The sequence below is a fragment of the Haliotis cracherodii genome, unplaced genomic scaffold (assembly GCF_022045235.1).
Source record: "Haliotis cracherodii isolate W230 unplaced genomic scaffold, xgHalCrac1.p SCAF_5, whole genome shotgun sequence".
Lineage (NCBI taxonomy): Eukaryota > Metazoa > Mollusca > Gastropoda > Lepetellida > Haliotidae > Haliotis > Haliotis cracherodii.
Window position 1 is genome coordinate 717,353 of NW_027266308.1, and position 16,215 is coordinate 733,567.

The 16,215-nt window shown below is 41.0% G+C and overlaps 1 protein-coding gene across 1 annotated transcript; it reads right to left on the minus strand.

The window, feature by feature from the left end:
- Window positions 1-8,714: 8,714 nt before the first annotated feature.
- On the minus strand, window positions 8,715-15,034 carry LOC139442862 (interferon-induced protein 44-like). Its single transcript, XM_071223765.1, has 6 exons — window positions 14,413-15,034; window positions 13,604-13,677; window positions 12,437-12,625; window positions 12,169-12,315; window positions 9,527-9,698; window positions 8,715-8,989 (listed from the first exon to the last, which is right to left on the minus strand). The coding sequence occupies exons 1-6, from the start codon at window positions 15,032-15,034 to the stop codon at window positions 8,715-8,717; spliced, it is 1,479 nt and encodes a 492-aa protein (XP_071079866.1).
- Window positions 15,035-16,215: the final 1,181 nt, after the last annotated feature.

Here is a 16,215-nt window from a genome sequence, read left to right on the forward strand (position 1 = left end):
TGGTTAGCGGTGTGATTATATTGTAGGCAATTAGAACATTGCTTTACTTGCTTGATGTATGGTTTGACCTCTAAGTTATGGTTAGCGCCGAAAGTGATATGTTTGGGGGCTTCAGGGTGTTTAGCTGGGTTTTTTTAAGTTTATTATTACAATAGGTGTGGAGGTGGTTTTCCCGTTTCTGTTTGATTTAATCCTGCGGAGGCTAGTTATTTGTGGTTGGGTTTGGATAGTGTTAGCTTCTTTGGCGTATATGTCGAGGTCCTCGCCGGTTTCCCTTGGGTGCACTCGAATAACTCCCCTAGTGTATATTTGCCAGTTAGGTTTAGAGCTATTTACGGTGAATTGGAATATTTGTTTAATTTTAGTTGCTGCTATGTAGGATTCTTGATTTGGGAAGATTATCTGATATCCTTTGAAACTACGTTTGATGTTTAGGTAATTGATTTTTTGTTGCCTTAGCCACATGCCTATTTTATTTATGGTCAGTGTTGGAGCTAGTTGTACTGAGGGGGTGGCAGAAAAAAAGTAGAGGGCCCATGTGGTGATGAGGGCTGCGGGTGAGAGGGTGTGTGAGGTAGGTGATGCCGATGCGTCTAGTTTGCGTTCTTTTTAGTTGCATGCTTGGGGAGGTGGGGTGCTGGGTTGAGTAAATTAAATTTTCTTGGTCCCAAGAAGCATGTTACATAGTAAACTGACTCGATAAGTTGAATAGCAGTCAGCATGGTTGTAAAGGCACAACTGACTAAGCCGTCACTACTCAATTAAGTAATTAACAGACAATTGCAAGTACTAATACCCACCCGACACTAAATGCCCTTTTAATCCCTAGTCCACAATGAGTTGACATTGAGTTTATTTTGCTAATTAGCTGTTTTTAGAGTAGCAAGGTAATAAACATCAAAGATGGGGCAGGCTTTGATCATGTGTTCTGTAGAAGAGATGATGTCACTTGTTTTATGTTTATTTAGGATTAGCTACATCCCTTGATGCTACCAAGGCAGCCCTTGAGATTATCAGACAGTTTGGCTAAACACAAACTGATGTCTCCCTTGTAGCACACTATGTGTCAGACACAGACTTTGACCACTCTGTGCAGATGCATATCAATGCATAAAGAACATTGGGTAGATGATTCAACAATGCCACACAAGTCAAAGTTGGGTTTCACTGTATTAAGAAACAGATGATGGATCCAAAACATTATAACAGTAATTATGATTAATTTAAACTTTGCCAGGCCAATATTTTGGCAGATTTGCATGTTATTGTTAATCTTCATTTAGTTAATTTTCAAAAAAGATAGGATAAATGATAAAATATGATAATGAGTCATGAATATTTGAATTCAGATCAGAACAAACAGGGAGGGTCACCCCAAAATGTGAGAGTCTCTAGGGGAGGCTTTTGACAAAATGGACTTTGCATTTTCTTTCAGGGAGGGTTGTGTCAAAAATGAATGAGAACATACCGGTAATACATGACCGGCCCCTTTAATGTAATATACATAGTTTTTAGTTGATGGTTCAGGTTGTACTTTTCAGTTGAATTTCTTATCACTGTCTATGATGGATTACCAATTAACGATAGATATTAAATATCCATAATAACTTAGATAAATGCTTCTACAGTCTCATCCTAATTTGTCAAAATTTGAATTTCAATATAGCTTCCATTAATGAATTAATGAATTTGGTGAGAATATCTATTGTCTGAATTCCTAATATACTTTCTTTTGTATTTGGTGTGCAAGGGTAGCGTAGTGGGTGAAACAGTCTCTGAAACCCGGGTTCAATTCACCACATGGGTACAATGTGTGAAGCCCATAGCTGGAATATTGCTAACAAGCTGCATGAAACTATACCAACTCACTCGTTCATTATGTTGTATTTTGAGATCACTTACATGACATGTGTTTTGATAATTATGAATAGTTGCATTTATGTATTTATGTATACGAACCTATGTAACTTAGTTTTGCATAGTCTTGTTTACCCTTCCTTACATTTTGATGTAATGCAAACATTCAAGCAAAATTCAGGTGAACCTTGTGGTATTGTTTTAGAAGACGGATACATTTTTGTATTTTCTGAACACTTTTCTGTTTGCAATGGCTTATTTACATGTTCAAAGATTGGTTAAATATCAGTTGCAAGATAAATTGTCAATACCTCACTGTTCGAGAAAACAACTTTAAACATTTGTAAATATGTGTGTGTTTCATAACTTTTGACTAACAAGTTTCTAAAGATGTTATGAAATGTTTCAGGTACCTGGATTTCACAATCTGACACCAGCTACATTTAAGAAGATCTTGCTCACACAATTCAGACAAGGGACTCGCCGGATGATGAACAGTACTCCTGATAACAACCAACAGATTCACCTCAGAAAGTGATGATTCTGAATGAATAATGCCACATCAGTGTTACTGTAGGTGGTTTTATTATGACACCAATGAAGTCTGAATGAATTTATGCCAAAGCACTGTGACTATGTCCAGTTTGTGTACACCGATGCTGACTATACAAATCTGAATGACTTTTGTGGTTTACTGCAGAAACATAATTGACTTTAGATTTTCTTCTTCAATAAAATTCTTCTGAGATTTGACTAATTTGTTTATTTAGAAAATGTCATTGAAGCGTCTGTTCTGTAAGGCCTTGCAAACACCACTGGTTACTTTATGCTAGTTCCTCTTCTTGCTTGATCAAATTTCAATTTGTGATATGTACCAATGAAATGCCATATAATCAATAAATAAGTTTTTTTTCCAAAAACATGATTTGTTTTGCTTCATTAGCATAAAGAAATATAATACTGATCAGCCATAACATAGGTGCTGAACAAATATAAAATGTGCTAATGCCCTGAATGTTTTCCTACTATAAATACAGCTCACTTAACAAAAGTTGTAGCTCCACTTTAGTAGACATATGACATTGATATTTTTTCTGTACTTTATTTAGGTGTTTTCTATGGATGCCATTAGTCTTATGCACAAATTTGGGACAATTGTATTCTGTTTTATATTCCCATGAAACTACACTGTCCCGATATAACAAGTACTGATACCGTTCCAAACTAATCTGTTAATCTCACCAGGGCCAAATGCCAAAGCACATAGCCAATGAATTTCCATTTTTTTCTGAGTGAGAATGCTGTTTTTCCACTTTTAGCAATATTGCAACAATATCATGGTGGGGGACACCAGCAATAAGCTTCACACATTGGACCCATGTCGCGAAACAACTTGTGAACAATGCATGCCCACATATCTCAGTTTGAGGAGGATATTTACAACTAAAATAACACAGAATATTACAACAGGTACCTGTAATGCACAGGCTAACATTATTTACCAGAAGCAAGTCATGAAGAAAATTTGCATCCGGATACCTTCCGGAAACCTTCCGGAAACCTTCCATATGCCTTCAACAACCTTCAAATTGCTTGGTATTTTCAAGTTAATTTTTTTATGTGTTTCACACTTAAGTGAACAAAATGCACCCCCCAAATTTTGACATTTTGTTTAGAAGGTTTCCGGAAGGTATCCGGGCCGGATCCAAAATGGGTAGGTATCCGGAGGGTTTCCGGAAGACGGAAACCTACATTTTTTTTGCTGTGTATAGACGGTAGCCGCGAGAGGGACTTTCAACAGCTTTATCCAGAGAGAGATGACGGTAGGACTTCCTGTTTGGGTGAGCACCTAAACCTACTTTCGGTTTAACATTGGGATATTTTACGACGTATTCTACAACTAGCGACGAGTGAGTTGGTAGTCATTGTGTTGTATGTCTGTGAACTATGTTGATGCAGTTGTCAGCACTACTGGAGACAGCCAGACAGATATCCAGACAGGTTTCTTCCTTATCAAGGCCTAAGGGCCTGGTTTAGCCTAGTGGTTAAAACGATCGCTCGAAACACCGAAGACCCGGGTTCGATTCCCAACATGGGTACAATGTGTGGAGCCCATTTCTGGGGTTCCCCTCCGTGATATTGCTGGAATATTGCTAAAAGCGGTGTAAAACCATACTCACTCTGTCACCCTAATGGCCAAGAGTACGAACACAATCCAACAACTTCAGCCTGCAGTTGTCAGCAGTACACTAGAAAATCTTCATCATCACTGCAACACGACACGATTAATTTCCTGCTTGGACTGAAGCATATTTACAAGGTCTTGTTGAAATTAATAATATTTGATAAATATTTATTTCTCAACATATGTTTCACATTTATATAAAATAGGATATCCTCAATTTCACCACTACCACAACTTTGCATACACAATCACGTACTTGACCAATACATTCTCTTCACGGGAGGTTTATTTTTAAATAGTACATTTGCAAAGATATTGTAAACTTACGGAGTGTCCTAATTAAAAATGTATCTTGTAATTCCATTACATACATGTCTGGTTGCAAATTGGATTTTAAATCATGATAACTGTCTCGGAGTGTTGATGTTGATATTAATTCATGCCCGGCATTAGTGAACTCTTTCAGTTATAATTAGTCTTTGCTTTACATTGTACAAAATATTTTAACTCAATGTCAGGACTACCCTGACACATCCTGGTTGCCAAGGAAACCAAGTGGCAGTTGTCTCGCATTTTTGTCTGTTTCTGAACATTTTCTGCAATTTCTGACATACCTGAATATTGCCAGACACAAGACACACGGCATGCGCTAGGAATAGATACGTCACAGTGTATGCCCCAGTTGGTTAAACAATGCAGGGGGACTTTTCATGCATTCAGGCCAAAGAAGAATTTAAACATGATAACATGATTTTTTTACAAGCGCGGTCGTAATGGTGACAAAACATACCTGTCAATACTTGAGGGTTGTTTTTTCATCTGATACTTTGCCAAATTTGTATCTCTAACGTAACATATTATTATTTCTTTCAGTGAAATTCAGGAAACGATTTTTGTACCATTAACGTTACAACAATTGGAATAGAAAGCGTGGGTATGTCTGAATGTCTGTGCGTGTGTGTCTACATGTGTGTGTGCAAGTATGTGCATGTGTGTGCATGCGTTTACGTGTGTGTTCATGTCTGTGTGCGTGCGTGCGTGCGTGCGCGCGTGTGTACAAACGTGTACATGCCAGGTGACAAAATGACCAACAATAAGATTGAAGCAACCCACCAAACAGGAAGGAACCAGCCTCTATTAATAACTGGTGGTTACATATTTAAGTTTATATCGTGACAAACGTGATACCCATCTGTATGCCTGATACCTAATACCTCCTGTGGTTATACCACACATGTATTACATTGCTGTATTCACCACAATGGAAGGCGTTTGACAAGGCAGATATGATAGTTTGTTGTTTGTTGTTTAACGCCGCACTCAGCAATATTCCAGAAATATGACGGCGGTCTGTCAATAATCGAGTCTAGACCAAACAATCCAGTGATTGACAAACACGATCATAGGCTTCTGGCGTGCCCAGGGGACGCAACTCTACATTACGACTGGACACCGGCGCCCTCAAGACTCAGTGACACGAATGCTTATGATTTCATGTGTATGTATAATCAAACAATGCTCATTCGCATTTGGCTTGTACATATCCACTACGCTAAATAAGAGGTGAGGTGAAAACAATATTGATGGTTTCGCCAGGTCTCCCCAAATGTTCACAATAACACCCGATAACCAATGACAGGCGACGACACAAATCAGGTGAAGTAAAGAAACATTGTTTGCGGAGAGACCTAGGCTGCTCATGTTCCCGAGGCAAGGGAGTTAACTAACTATAAAAGACCAGTTTCCACCTTGCCGAACTAGGCTGCTATTATGGAGTTAAATCGAAATCGAGATCCGGTTCGTAAACTGTCATGCAGATTTCGGTCGATTGCAGGATTTGCACAGCATGTGCACTGCCAACTCGTTGTCAACAGATATTTTCCACATCTTTTCAAGTATTTGATCAAGGTGCTCACATGATTTGATGCATTTCGCGATGTAAGACCCGTTTTATCACAATATAGATCTTGATTGTCGATCAGATTGTCTTGACTGGGCGCCGCCATTTTGTTTGAAGCAAATGCAAGTGATACGAGAGGTGGAATCTGATTGGTCCTTAGGAGAGGCACAGAAGGGACTTAACTCGTAATAGCCACTGGTGGCGCTACGGTCGAGCCCAGGAATTCCAGCCTAGTTCGGCAAGGACGGAAACTGGACTTTTAAAGTCAGTTAACTCTCTTGCCTCGGGAGGATGTGGCAGCTTGGCTTCTGAGAGTTTCGAGGGCTTCGGTCATATAACACAAGTGGCGTCTCCTGTGAGGCTTTGTTCGAATAGTGATTAAAGCGTTCGCTCTTCACGTCGAAGGCCATGGTTCGAATCCTGACATGGGTACAATGTGTTAAAACCATTTCTGGTGTCTCCCGCCGTGATATTGCTGGACTATTGCTAAAAGCGGCGTAAAACCATACTCACTCACTACTTGCCCGTCACGTGACTTGTAACTGGTGGGTTGGGCATATTTAGTGACATGATCCTCTCTACCTGACCTATGGGCATGGCCTCAGCCCTCCATAACCAACAATCTCAACACAACAAAAAAATGCTAATTCTCACCGACTCCCTTAGTGGACTACAAGCCCTCCAAAACAAAAATACGAAAACACGACCTAAACTAATAAACCAAATTCTTAAAAGCTCCAACGACCTAACAAAAGCAGGCAAATAAATAACCTTCTTGTGGATCCCCGCCCACGTAGGAATTTACGGCAACGAAAGCGCCGATAAAGCAGCTAAATTATCTCTCAAAATACCAGAAAAAAACCTAAACCTACCCATCTCAAAATCAGAAATTAAAAGTGTAAACAAACAAAAAATAACCAAAAAATGGCATAATCAATATCAAAACTCAAATAGCCAAATCAAAAAAGTGCTCAGAAAACCACTAGCCAAACCTAAAATCCTACACCCCTCAAAAATAATTGACAGATTAATTACAAAACTTCAAACAGGACACACTAACCCAAATAACCAACTAAAAAACTTAAAAGGCACACAACAGGCAAATGCCCCCACTGCAAACAACCCGAAACCACAGAACACGCACTCATCCACTGCACCCACTACCAAACACACAGAACCACACTACAAACCACCCTCAATCTAAATAAGGTTCCTACTCTAGATGAATTACTAAACCCTCAAAATAAACTAGAAAACTTCAAGGCCCTAAGCGTATTCCTAATCAAAACAGACCCAATTAAGCGCATCTAAAAATTAATTAATCTACCAATCCAAAATCCAATAAACATACAAACACCCACCTCACCCGGCTCCCTTAGTTCCCTCTTCCACCCACCTCGGCATTTATTCCAAATTTAAAAATTCCAAAAATTCAATATAAGCAGCCCCTAAAAACCCCCTCTTGGGTTGCACACACAACTTTCACCCTTTTCGGAATACAGTAAATGGTCTGGCCAGGCTCGTGTGCGAAATACGCTACAGTCGGAAAGCGCACGTTAAATCTTCTATATCAATCAATCAATCATTCAATCAATCTACCTAACCATAGGAGTCACAAGGTCGCTGCGTGTTACGTGCTACTGACAACTGAACAACGAATGCTATATGGCTATTTAAAAGTAAACTATTTTACTAACTGTTCCCGAGTGACAAAAAAAGACAGACTGTATTAAAAACATTCATGGAGTAAACCTTCTCTACATCAAAAGACATATAAACCGCACTGAACTAACTTTCAAGCAAGTCCTTAGAATCAAAGACCCTGGGAATACGTAGCTTTCCATGTTATTTCAGAACAGCACACATATTTGTCACCTCTCATTTTGTTGATGCAGTATTACCCTGTTTGATGAGGGAGGGATTGTGTGTTGATTGAGTGAAACTGTCAGTTATTAACATTATATCATCTGTGATGTATGTTTCGGAAACTAGCGTCAGCTTAATATCAGTAGTCATGAAGAGGTATATACTTTTAGACAGTATACTTAAAAGTACATTCTTTAAATCAGGCACTAAGCCCAGGAGACCTCACAGTTCAGATTGGGATACACATGCAAAGTACTTTTAGTGGAGGACTACGAAAAGGGTGAACATATACAAAATGCTGACGATTGAAACGTAACACATCATAGTGGTTATAAAGAACCATCTTTCAAGCAGGCACACAGCCCAGGAGATCTCACAGTGCACAAGTGAACAGACAGCAACATGTACACAATTTCCAGTTTTGCAATGAGTGCCAAGCCTGGATTATATTCGGTACCAACCAGTCGTCATGAAAACAAAAACGAAATAGAATGAAAAATCCCAAATCATCAAAAGGCACCATTTCACTACTAGACTGATCTGTATAGCAAGTTTCAACAAGCGATATTCAATAGGTCAGGAGTTATTGGTCAAAAGGCGGCGGGGTGGACAAAAACGACTATCTGTTCATGTGGATGAAAGTTACCTGTCCGTTAGTATTATTGTACATATTTTTAACGAATGATAGGCAAAACTAATGCAAATCACTTTTACAGGATGACTAAAATAGAGTGCTGCATACAAAATGCTGATCTTAGAAAATGAAAACATCACAGCTGTGAAAGCCACCTTTAAAACATGCCCACAACTCAGACAAGCTCACAATTCACATGACGTGTACATACAGCAGTGTATGCACCACATCTAATTTCTAATATTCCCACTGGGTAAACCGAGAATGCTGTCCTAGTCAGAGGATATAGAGTCTTGAAGGTAGTCATCAGCAAATCTAAGGACCTGCTTGAGACACAGCAACAGAGGCATATGAACAAGCTTGTCTACCTCGACCTCGTCTTCGTAGTTCTTCACTGGGAAGACACACGATCGAGGAAGGCCGAAGAGATGTCCCGCTTGTTCCACAAGATCACCGATGGTGGCGCTGTTGAACATGTCGCCGACATTTTCCTGTACCTCCATGCAGACTTTGTCAGCCTTGGTCAAGATGATCACTTGGGGTATACCTTCGGAATTAAATAACAAAAGTAAAAATTTCAGAAATGGAATGACATACATTCCCTTCAAAACGTAATCAAGTGACTGAGGAAAGAAAGCGATATATTCAAGCAAGAGAGACATTGGAGCTATGAGTTGACATTGGTCGACATTGGGATTATCAGAGGCTTCACGTGAAGAAGACATCGGTGGTCCAGTCGCCTCAGGCTCCGCAAAGACGCTGTCGGAGTAACAGCGTGACACAAACCTATGATCAGGGGGTTCGAATCCCAGGTGTGCACTCATTATACGTCTTGATTTGTCAGATGTATAGTCTGGAGGCTTTGAGACATCTGCATCACTTCGAGCTTCCCTCTCACCTTAAAACTGCGAAACGAACAAACGAATTTTATCCAGACGGATGCTGGAATTTTATCCAGATGATTCCCATTTATTATAGTTTAACTCATAAACGATCAATACTTATGCTTTTGTCTGCTTTACGACTTCATGTAGACATGGCAGTGAATAATTCTTGTTGGAATTTACGATTTTCCTGAAGTTACCTTTTGTGTTTATTCTTTGCTGTAGTGACTTAATGGCGTGAAGAATTTTCTCAGGGAAAACGTCGACAGTTGTACCGTCAATGACAAAGGCGATGCAGTGAATCTTGTCATCTGGGGAGGGGCTACTGTTGTACCCCGTACAGTCAGAGTTGATAGGCGCCGTTGGGTTAAACTAAAACACACATTAATTCAAATCAATAAGAGCAGCGCTGACATCAAACAGGGTGGGAGGGGCAGAAGATATCCATTTGGGTCATCGATTATGTGTAAATCCCATTTCTGGTAGCCCGAGCCGTGATATTGATGGAATATTGCAAACAAAGCGGTGTAAGACTATACTCACTCACTCGCGACCAATCAAATTACGGTAATGAGAGATGAAAGCTGTGAAAAGCTGAAAAGACAGACGGTGATGGTGAACATCACTTCCTCAACTTTGATGTGGATGCGCATGGTCCAGAGTGTTTATCATCATAGAAAGAAGATGTAATACACAAGATTATCCATGTTGATCTATGTGTTACTTCCCAGAGTTCTGGAGCAAGGTTGCTTCCCCCTTACTTAATAACGGTATTAGCATTATAATCGTTTACAAAAGCTTCACCCATGTTGCACCCATACCGTGAATTTAGAATTTTGGCTGGTTAAAATGTTCATCTGACGCGATGGGGGGTCCTGATGATTTTAATTGTATTGTCCTCTATTATGCAGTTGCCAAATCTGTATAATTTTATTATTTGTAATGTTATTATGAGAATATCGAAAAAAGGTGGAATGAAATATTCATAACTATTTACAATATCATTTCTTACATTTTTACAAAAAAAGCCAATTTAGGCAGGTTATTTCTGTGAAACGTTTGCATCAACCACTGTCATAACAATGACAATAAAAAGAGTTCCTGTAACGCGCTGACTTCCACGCAACAACACATACCCCCAGGGGCTAACAACACTCATACCTATGTAGAAAAGAGTTTCCAACGAATCATAACGGTATATGTATGATGGTTTTAACATCTATAGACAACAATTTACAACTGACAACAATGACGAATTTCTGTCCCGAGTGAAATTAATGTTGTATGTCCCGAGCCTTTACATGAAATGGCATCCAAATCCAAACACGTGAAGTCAAACTGTTCGCAAGTTGCACGTTCCGTCAGTCGCCACAAACTAATTTAGATATTTTTTACAGACTCTTTCCTTGCTTACTTTTAGATTTGTTTGTTTTGTTTGTTTGTTGTTTAACGCCGCACTCAACAATATTCCAGCTATATGACGGCGGTCTGTAAATAATCGAGCCTGGACCACACAATCCAGTGATTGACAACATGAGCATCGATCCCGGCAATTGGGATCGATGACATGCATCAACCAAGTCAGCGAGGCTGTTAGTCACCTCATACGATAAGAATAACCGCCTTTTACGGCAAGCATGGGTTGCTGAAGACCTATTGGAACCCTGATTTTCACGGTCTGCTTACTTTTAGAACCAACAGTCGATTCGCGGTCGTTCCCTCACCCTCTGTCGTAGCATTAGTTTTACACCGTGACTACGCTATTGTTTCATTATAAGGTATCCCGATGGGTTTTTCGATTTTCTTTTTGGTATTTCTTACATTTAGTCTTGTCGTTCACCCATGTCAGTTTTTACCACTGAACGTTAAGTCTGTTCAATGGCTATATTATCTTTACTATTCGTCAGACCAAATTTCCGACAATCTTCACAAGATCGTCCACTTTGATCACTTGTGAAAACTAAATTTGTGAAAACTAAATTTCCAACGCTTTGTAATGTAAATGACAAGTCTCGTATGTGAGGGTTTGGCGGACAAGGATGAATGACGTGACATAAAAAAAGACGTTCCGGTCTCTCACCAATAAAATTACAGGATTTGTAAAACAGCCAATCGGGACACTTCAGGAAAAAACTACCCCGCATCTCTCTTCTCTATGGGTTATACATGATTTACACGACACTCCTACATGATATAACGCTACGCCATGTGTGTAGGTGAGTTCTACTGTGGAACGAGATACTTATCACTTAATTACAATCAGGAAAGAAGTCCGTCAAAATTTGATCTTGGACAGCCAATCACGGACCTAAAATTCGATCTGAAACTGGTTTCTCACCTACAGTTTTGTAAGTAATGTATTTCCCACATACTCATGTACGATATAAGGTTACACCTTTCACGGGTGGTCTAGTCTCCCAAGGTGGCGCTACAGGCTGTACATGATTGTGTCCCTAAGGTACACCAGAAAATTATGATCTTTGGTTCCAATCTCCGAATACCATGTTTTCATATTTTCGAGATTTGTCAGCAATCGTGGGTTCCAATAAATTGGTAACGTCAGAGACTTAAATGACTTCGGGCTTTCTTCCCAGATTAAGCTGGCACGCCGTGACATAACTGTTATACTGTTATAATTTAGCCACGTAAAAACAACTTCCTTCATACTCACTCCATTAGGACAAAATTATTGTTCGATGAGGCTGAAATATTGCCGATGTTAACTTTCAACATTATTAACACGATATGATTCTGGTAGTATATACTATGTTCATACCCGCTGTATTGTGGTGTCACACACTACATTGTATTATATCCTATCATAAACGATTAACCCACCGACCTGGAGTCTGTCTGGGATGTGACCTTCGACGACGGCAATGAGGTCAACAAGGTCAAGGCCACCATCACACTCCAGTCCCCTGGTGTCACAAAAACGGATCTTCAGGGTATCTCCGGTCACGTTTGACTTCACTCTGTAGCGTCGGTACTTTAGTTAACAGATTGACAAAACAAATTATACAAAGTTGAGCAACTGTAGGCACTTTCTGACAAATAAATGTAATTGAGGTGTCTTTTCTTACCATTGGCGACATGCTGTTTTCACTTACCGTGGTTGTTAAGCTCCTGTCAGCACTTCCGCTTCTAGCTAGACCAGTTATCTCCCCTTGGAACACTGAGTTGATGGAGTTAAAGAAGCTAGATTTCCCAGCTCCAACAGCACCTAACAGTAGCATGTTGACAGCCTTGACCTTGCTGCCTTCTGGCGGGGTGAATCGTTCAATGTAGGACTGCAACATCTGTAAACAAACCATTTCCCTGGCTCAAAGGCACATAACCAATCCACTTTCATCACGACAGACACGTATCAGACATAAAGACACTGATCGCTATAAGGCTTACTGTTTTAAATTTGTGATACCAACTTAAGTCCTAAAGTGTTTACAATTTCTAATTTAGTGTAAATCGCACATGAGTGTGTGTGACCTCACATTTCGGTCGGTAGATAATCCGACAAGCTCAAGATATTGTATCTATACACATCACATGCACCTTCTGCACAACTGAAAGAAAAGCTTCAACATACCACGTGCTGTGTTATCCTTTGAGTCAGGTGCCATCAATGGAGGCTGAGCGCATGCGCTCTGAGTATTTATGAAGAAATGAATATGCTGTTTACCTCATAAAATAAGTGTGTGAGTGAGTGAGTGAGTGAGTTGGGTTTAAAGCCGCTTTTTACAGTATTCCAGTTATATCGCGGCGTGTCAGCTTAATGTGGAAGGAAAGCCCGAAGTGATGCAGGTCTCAGAGGTTTACCACTTCGGTAACCCACGAGCACGGATATAGTGCTGACAAACCTAGAAACATAATCGGGGCGAACCGGGATTCGAACCCACAATCATAGGTTTCTGGCGTGCCAAAGGGACGCAACTCTGCATATCGAATCGCGGCGCCTTAGACGACTGGGCCACCAGTGCCCCCAAGTGTGTGAGTGTTTAGGTGGGTAAGTTGGTGTGTCCGTGCGTGTGTCGGTGTGTCTGTAGGTGTGTGTGTGGAGAGGTTGGGAGAGAGGGGAGAAAACATATATACCCGTTTTCAGACATCGCTATAGAGATCATCTTAAATCTTTAAGTGTTCACCATTAACTATTTTAGTTGAAAATCGCATCGCATATTTTAAGTTGTGTGTGACCCGAATTCAAGCATAGATTTCGGTCGGTAGATGAACCGACAAGCTCAACTTATAGCATATACACAACCAGAATAGCTCGAACTTACCTGGCAATTTACTTGACCAGTTTTGCGCCAGGCGCCATCAGCAGAAGCAGAAGCAAAGTGCTTGCCTTCGGACTCTACAGAAAGTCAGGAAAACGCTCAATATTTTATTTCAGTGTGTGCGTGCGTGCGTGCGTGTGTGTGCGTGCGTGTGTGTGTCGGTGTGTGTGTGCGTGTGTGTGTGTGCGTATGTGTCGGTGTGTTTGTGTGTGCGTGTGTGTGTGTGCGTGTGTGTGTCGGTGTGTGTGCGTGTGTGTGTGTGTGTGCGTGCGTGTGCGTGCGTGTGCTTGTGTGTGTCGGTGTGCGTGTGCGTGTATATATGTGGGTGTGTGTGTGTGCGTGCGTGCGTGTGTGTTTGTGTGTGTGTGTACCATATGTGAGGTGATAAAATGACTAACAATAAAAATAGAGCACTAAACATGAGTGCGCATGTATCTGTGTGTATGTGTATGTGTATATGTGTATGTCTGTATATTTGTATATATATGTGTGTGTTTGTCTTTGTGTGAATGCAGGAGGGGGGGGGGGTGTTCGGGGGGTATGTATATAAATGAAAAATAACATACACACACAAAATGGTTTCAACAAAACAATCGTTATCATGTTTACGACAGGTTTATGGAACTGTAACGAACTATTGCCATTATGTGAAGGAGAGGTGTGTTTAACAGAAGTATCAGGAATATGTAAATAGTAAGCTGATACAGTTAACCGTCTTTTCATGTCATTACCCGTGACGTGGTAGACCTCAATATTACCTGTGACGTGGTAGACCTCAATATTACCTGTGACGTGGTAGACTTCAATATTACCTGTGACTTGGTAGACCTCGATATCTGTGTACTGAACGTTGTTTCCACAGAACACAGTGTTGTCATCTCCCGCCATGTTGTAGTGAGTTCCCACATTTATTGACCCATTTCCCTGGAAGTAGTTGTCAGTCTTGGTGACAGTCTTGGTGAAGGGCTGTAGGTCGGACCCGAAGCAGGGGCCGTTAAGGCTGTTCTGTATAACTGCATTTCCAGCTTGTTTGACACGGTAAAACTTTGGCTTGAAGGACTTCTTGTCTGTGAGTCTGAAGATGAAGGCAGCGGGGTCATTGCTATACTGGCTTGTTGTAGACAAGTAGGATTCGTTACCTTTTGCGCCGCAATAACTGCATGTCCATTTGGTAGTGTCTGGTGGATAACTGGCAGCGTAACCACACACACATGTGATGGTCGTAGCTGTCCACGCGATGGAGGTGTAACCGCCGAACACATAGCCTGCTGTGTTGTACAAGAGAGTGACCGTCGGGCCTTTGCCATTACACTTCTGATGAAACACAGATGCACTGCATCCATCTCTGGTAGCCTGGTACAGAAGAGTAAACTCCTTCCTCCCTCCCAACCACTTACTCAGGACAGACTTGTAGCAACGCTGTATTTCGGCCATCGTCGTTTACCATGGAATGTCTACAAAACAACATCGACATAGATATGGCGGACATGGCATGTGTAGAAATGGATTAGTCAGACCGAAGACGTATACATATATTGTATATAGGTCTTTGGTCAGAAAACTTTTGATATTGAATATCAGTTTTCCATGTGTCAGATTGGTCCACATATTGGATTTGATATCGAATAGGGAGGGGGGACTAACACGTCCGTCACCAAACTACTTCGCGATCTTAAGTGAGTTACGACGGAGTGACTTTAAGTGGTGTGTGTGGGTGGGGGTTTGAGGAGGTGGGGACTAACACGACACATGCATTTAACCTGCGATTCTTCATACTCTTTTAACACAATATATGAGAGGTAGAGGTTATCACGCGAGTTTGTTTGGGGATGGTAAATCACAATAACACCCGATAACCAATGACAGGCGACGACACAAATCAGGTGAAGTAAAGCAACATTGTTTGTTGAGAGACCTAGGCAGCTCATCTTCCCGAGGCAAGGGAGTTAACTAATTATAAAAGACCAGTTTCCACCTTGCTCACCTAGGCTGCTATCGAAATCGAGATCCGGTTCGTAAACTGTCATGCAGATTTCGGTCGATTGCAGGATTTGTCACAGCATCTGCACCGCCAACTCGTTGTCAACAGATATTTTCCACATCTTTTCAAGTATTTGATCAAGGTGCTCACGTGATTTGATGCATTTCGCGATGTAAGACCCGTTTTATCACAATATAGATCTTGATTGTCGATCAGATCGTCTTGATTGGGCGCCGCCATTTTGTTTGAAGCAAATGAAAGTGATACGAGAGGTGGAATCTGATTGGTCCTTAGGAGAGGCACAGAAGGGACTTAACTCGTAATAGCCACTGGTGGCGCTACGGTCGAGCCCAGGTATTCCAGCCTAGTTCGGCAAGGACGGAAACTGGACTTTTAAAGTCAGTTAACTCTCTCGCCTCCGGAGGATGGCTCCTGAGAGTTTCGAGGGTTTCGGTCATATAACACAAGTGGCGTCTCCTGTGAGGCTTTGTTCGAATTGTGACTCTGTTCACCCAGCAGTGAATGGGTACCCGGTACGATGAGATGGCAATGTGGTTGTCTTCTAGCGCCTCAGGCAACTTGGGTTGTATACTCCCCAGGGAGCTGAGAATGATTCTTGAGTGTACACTGATCC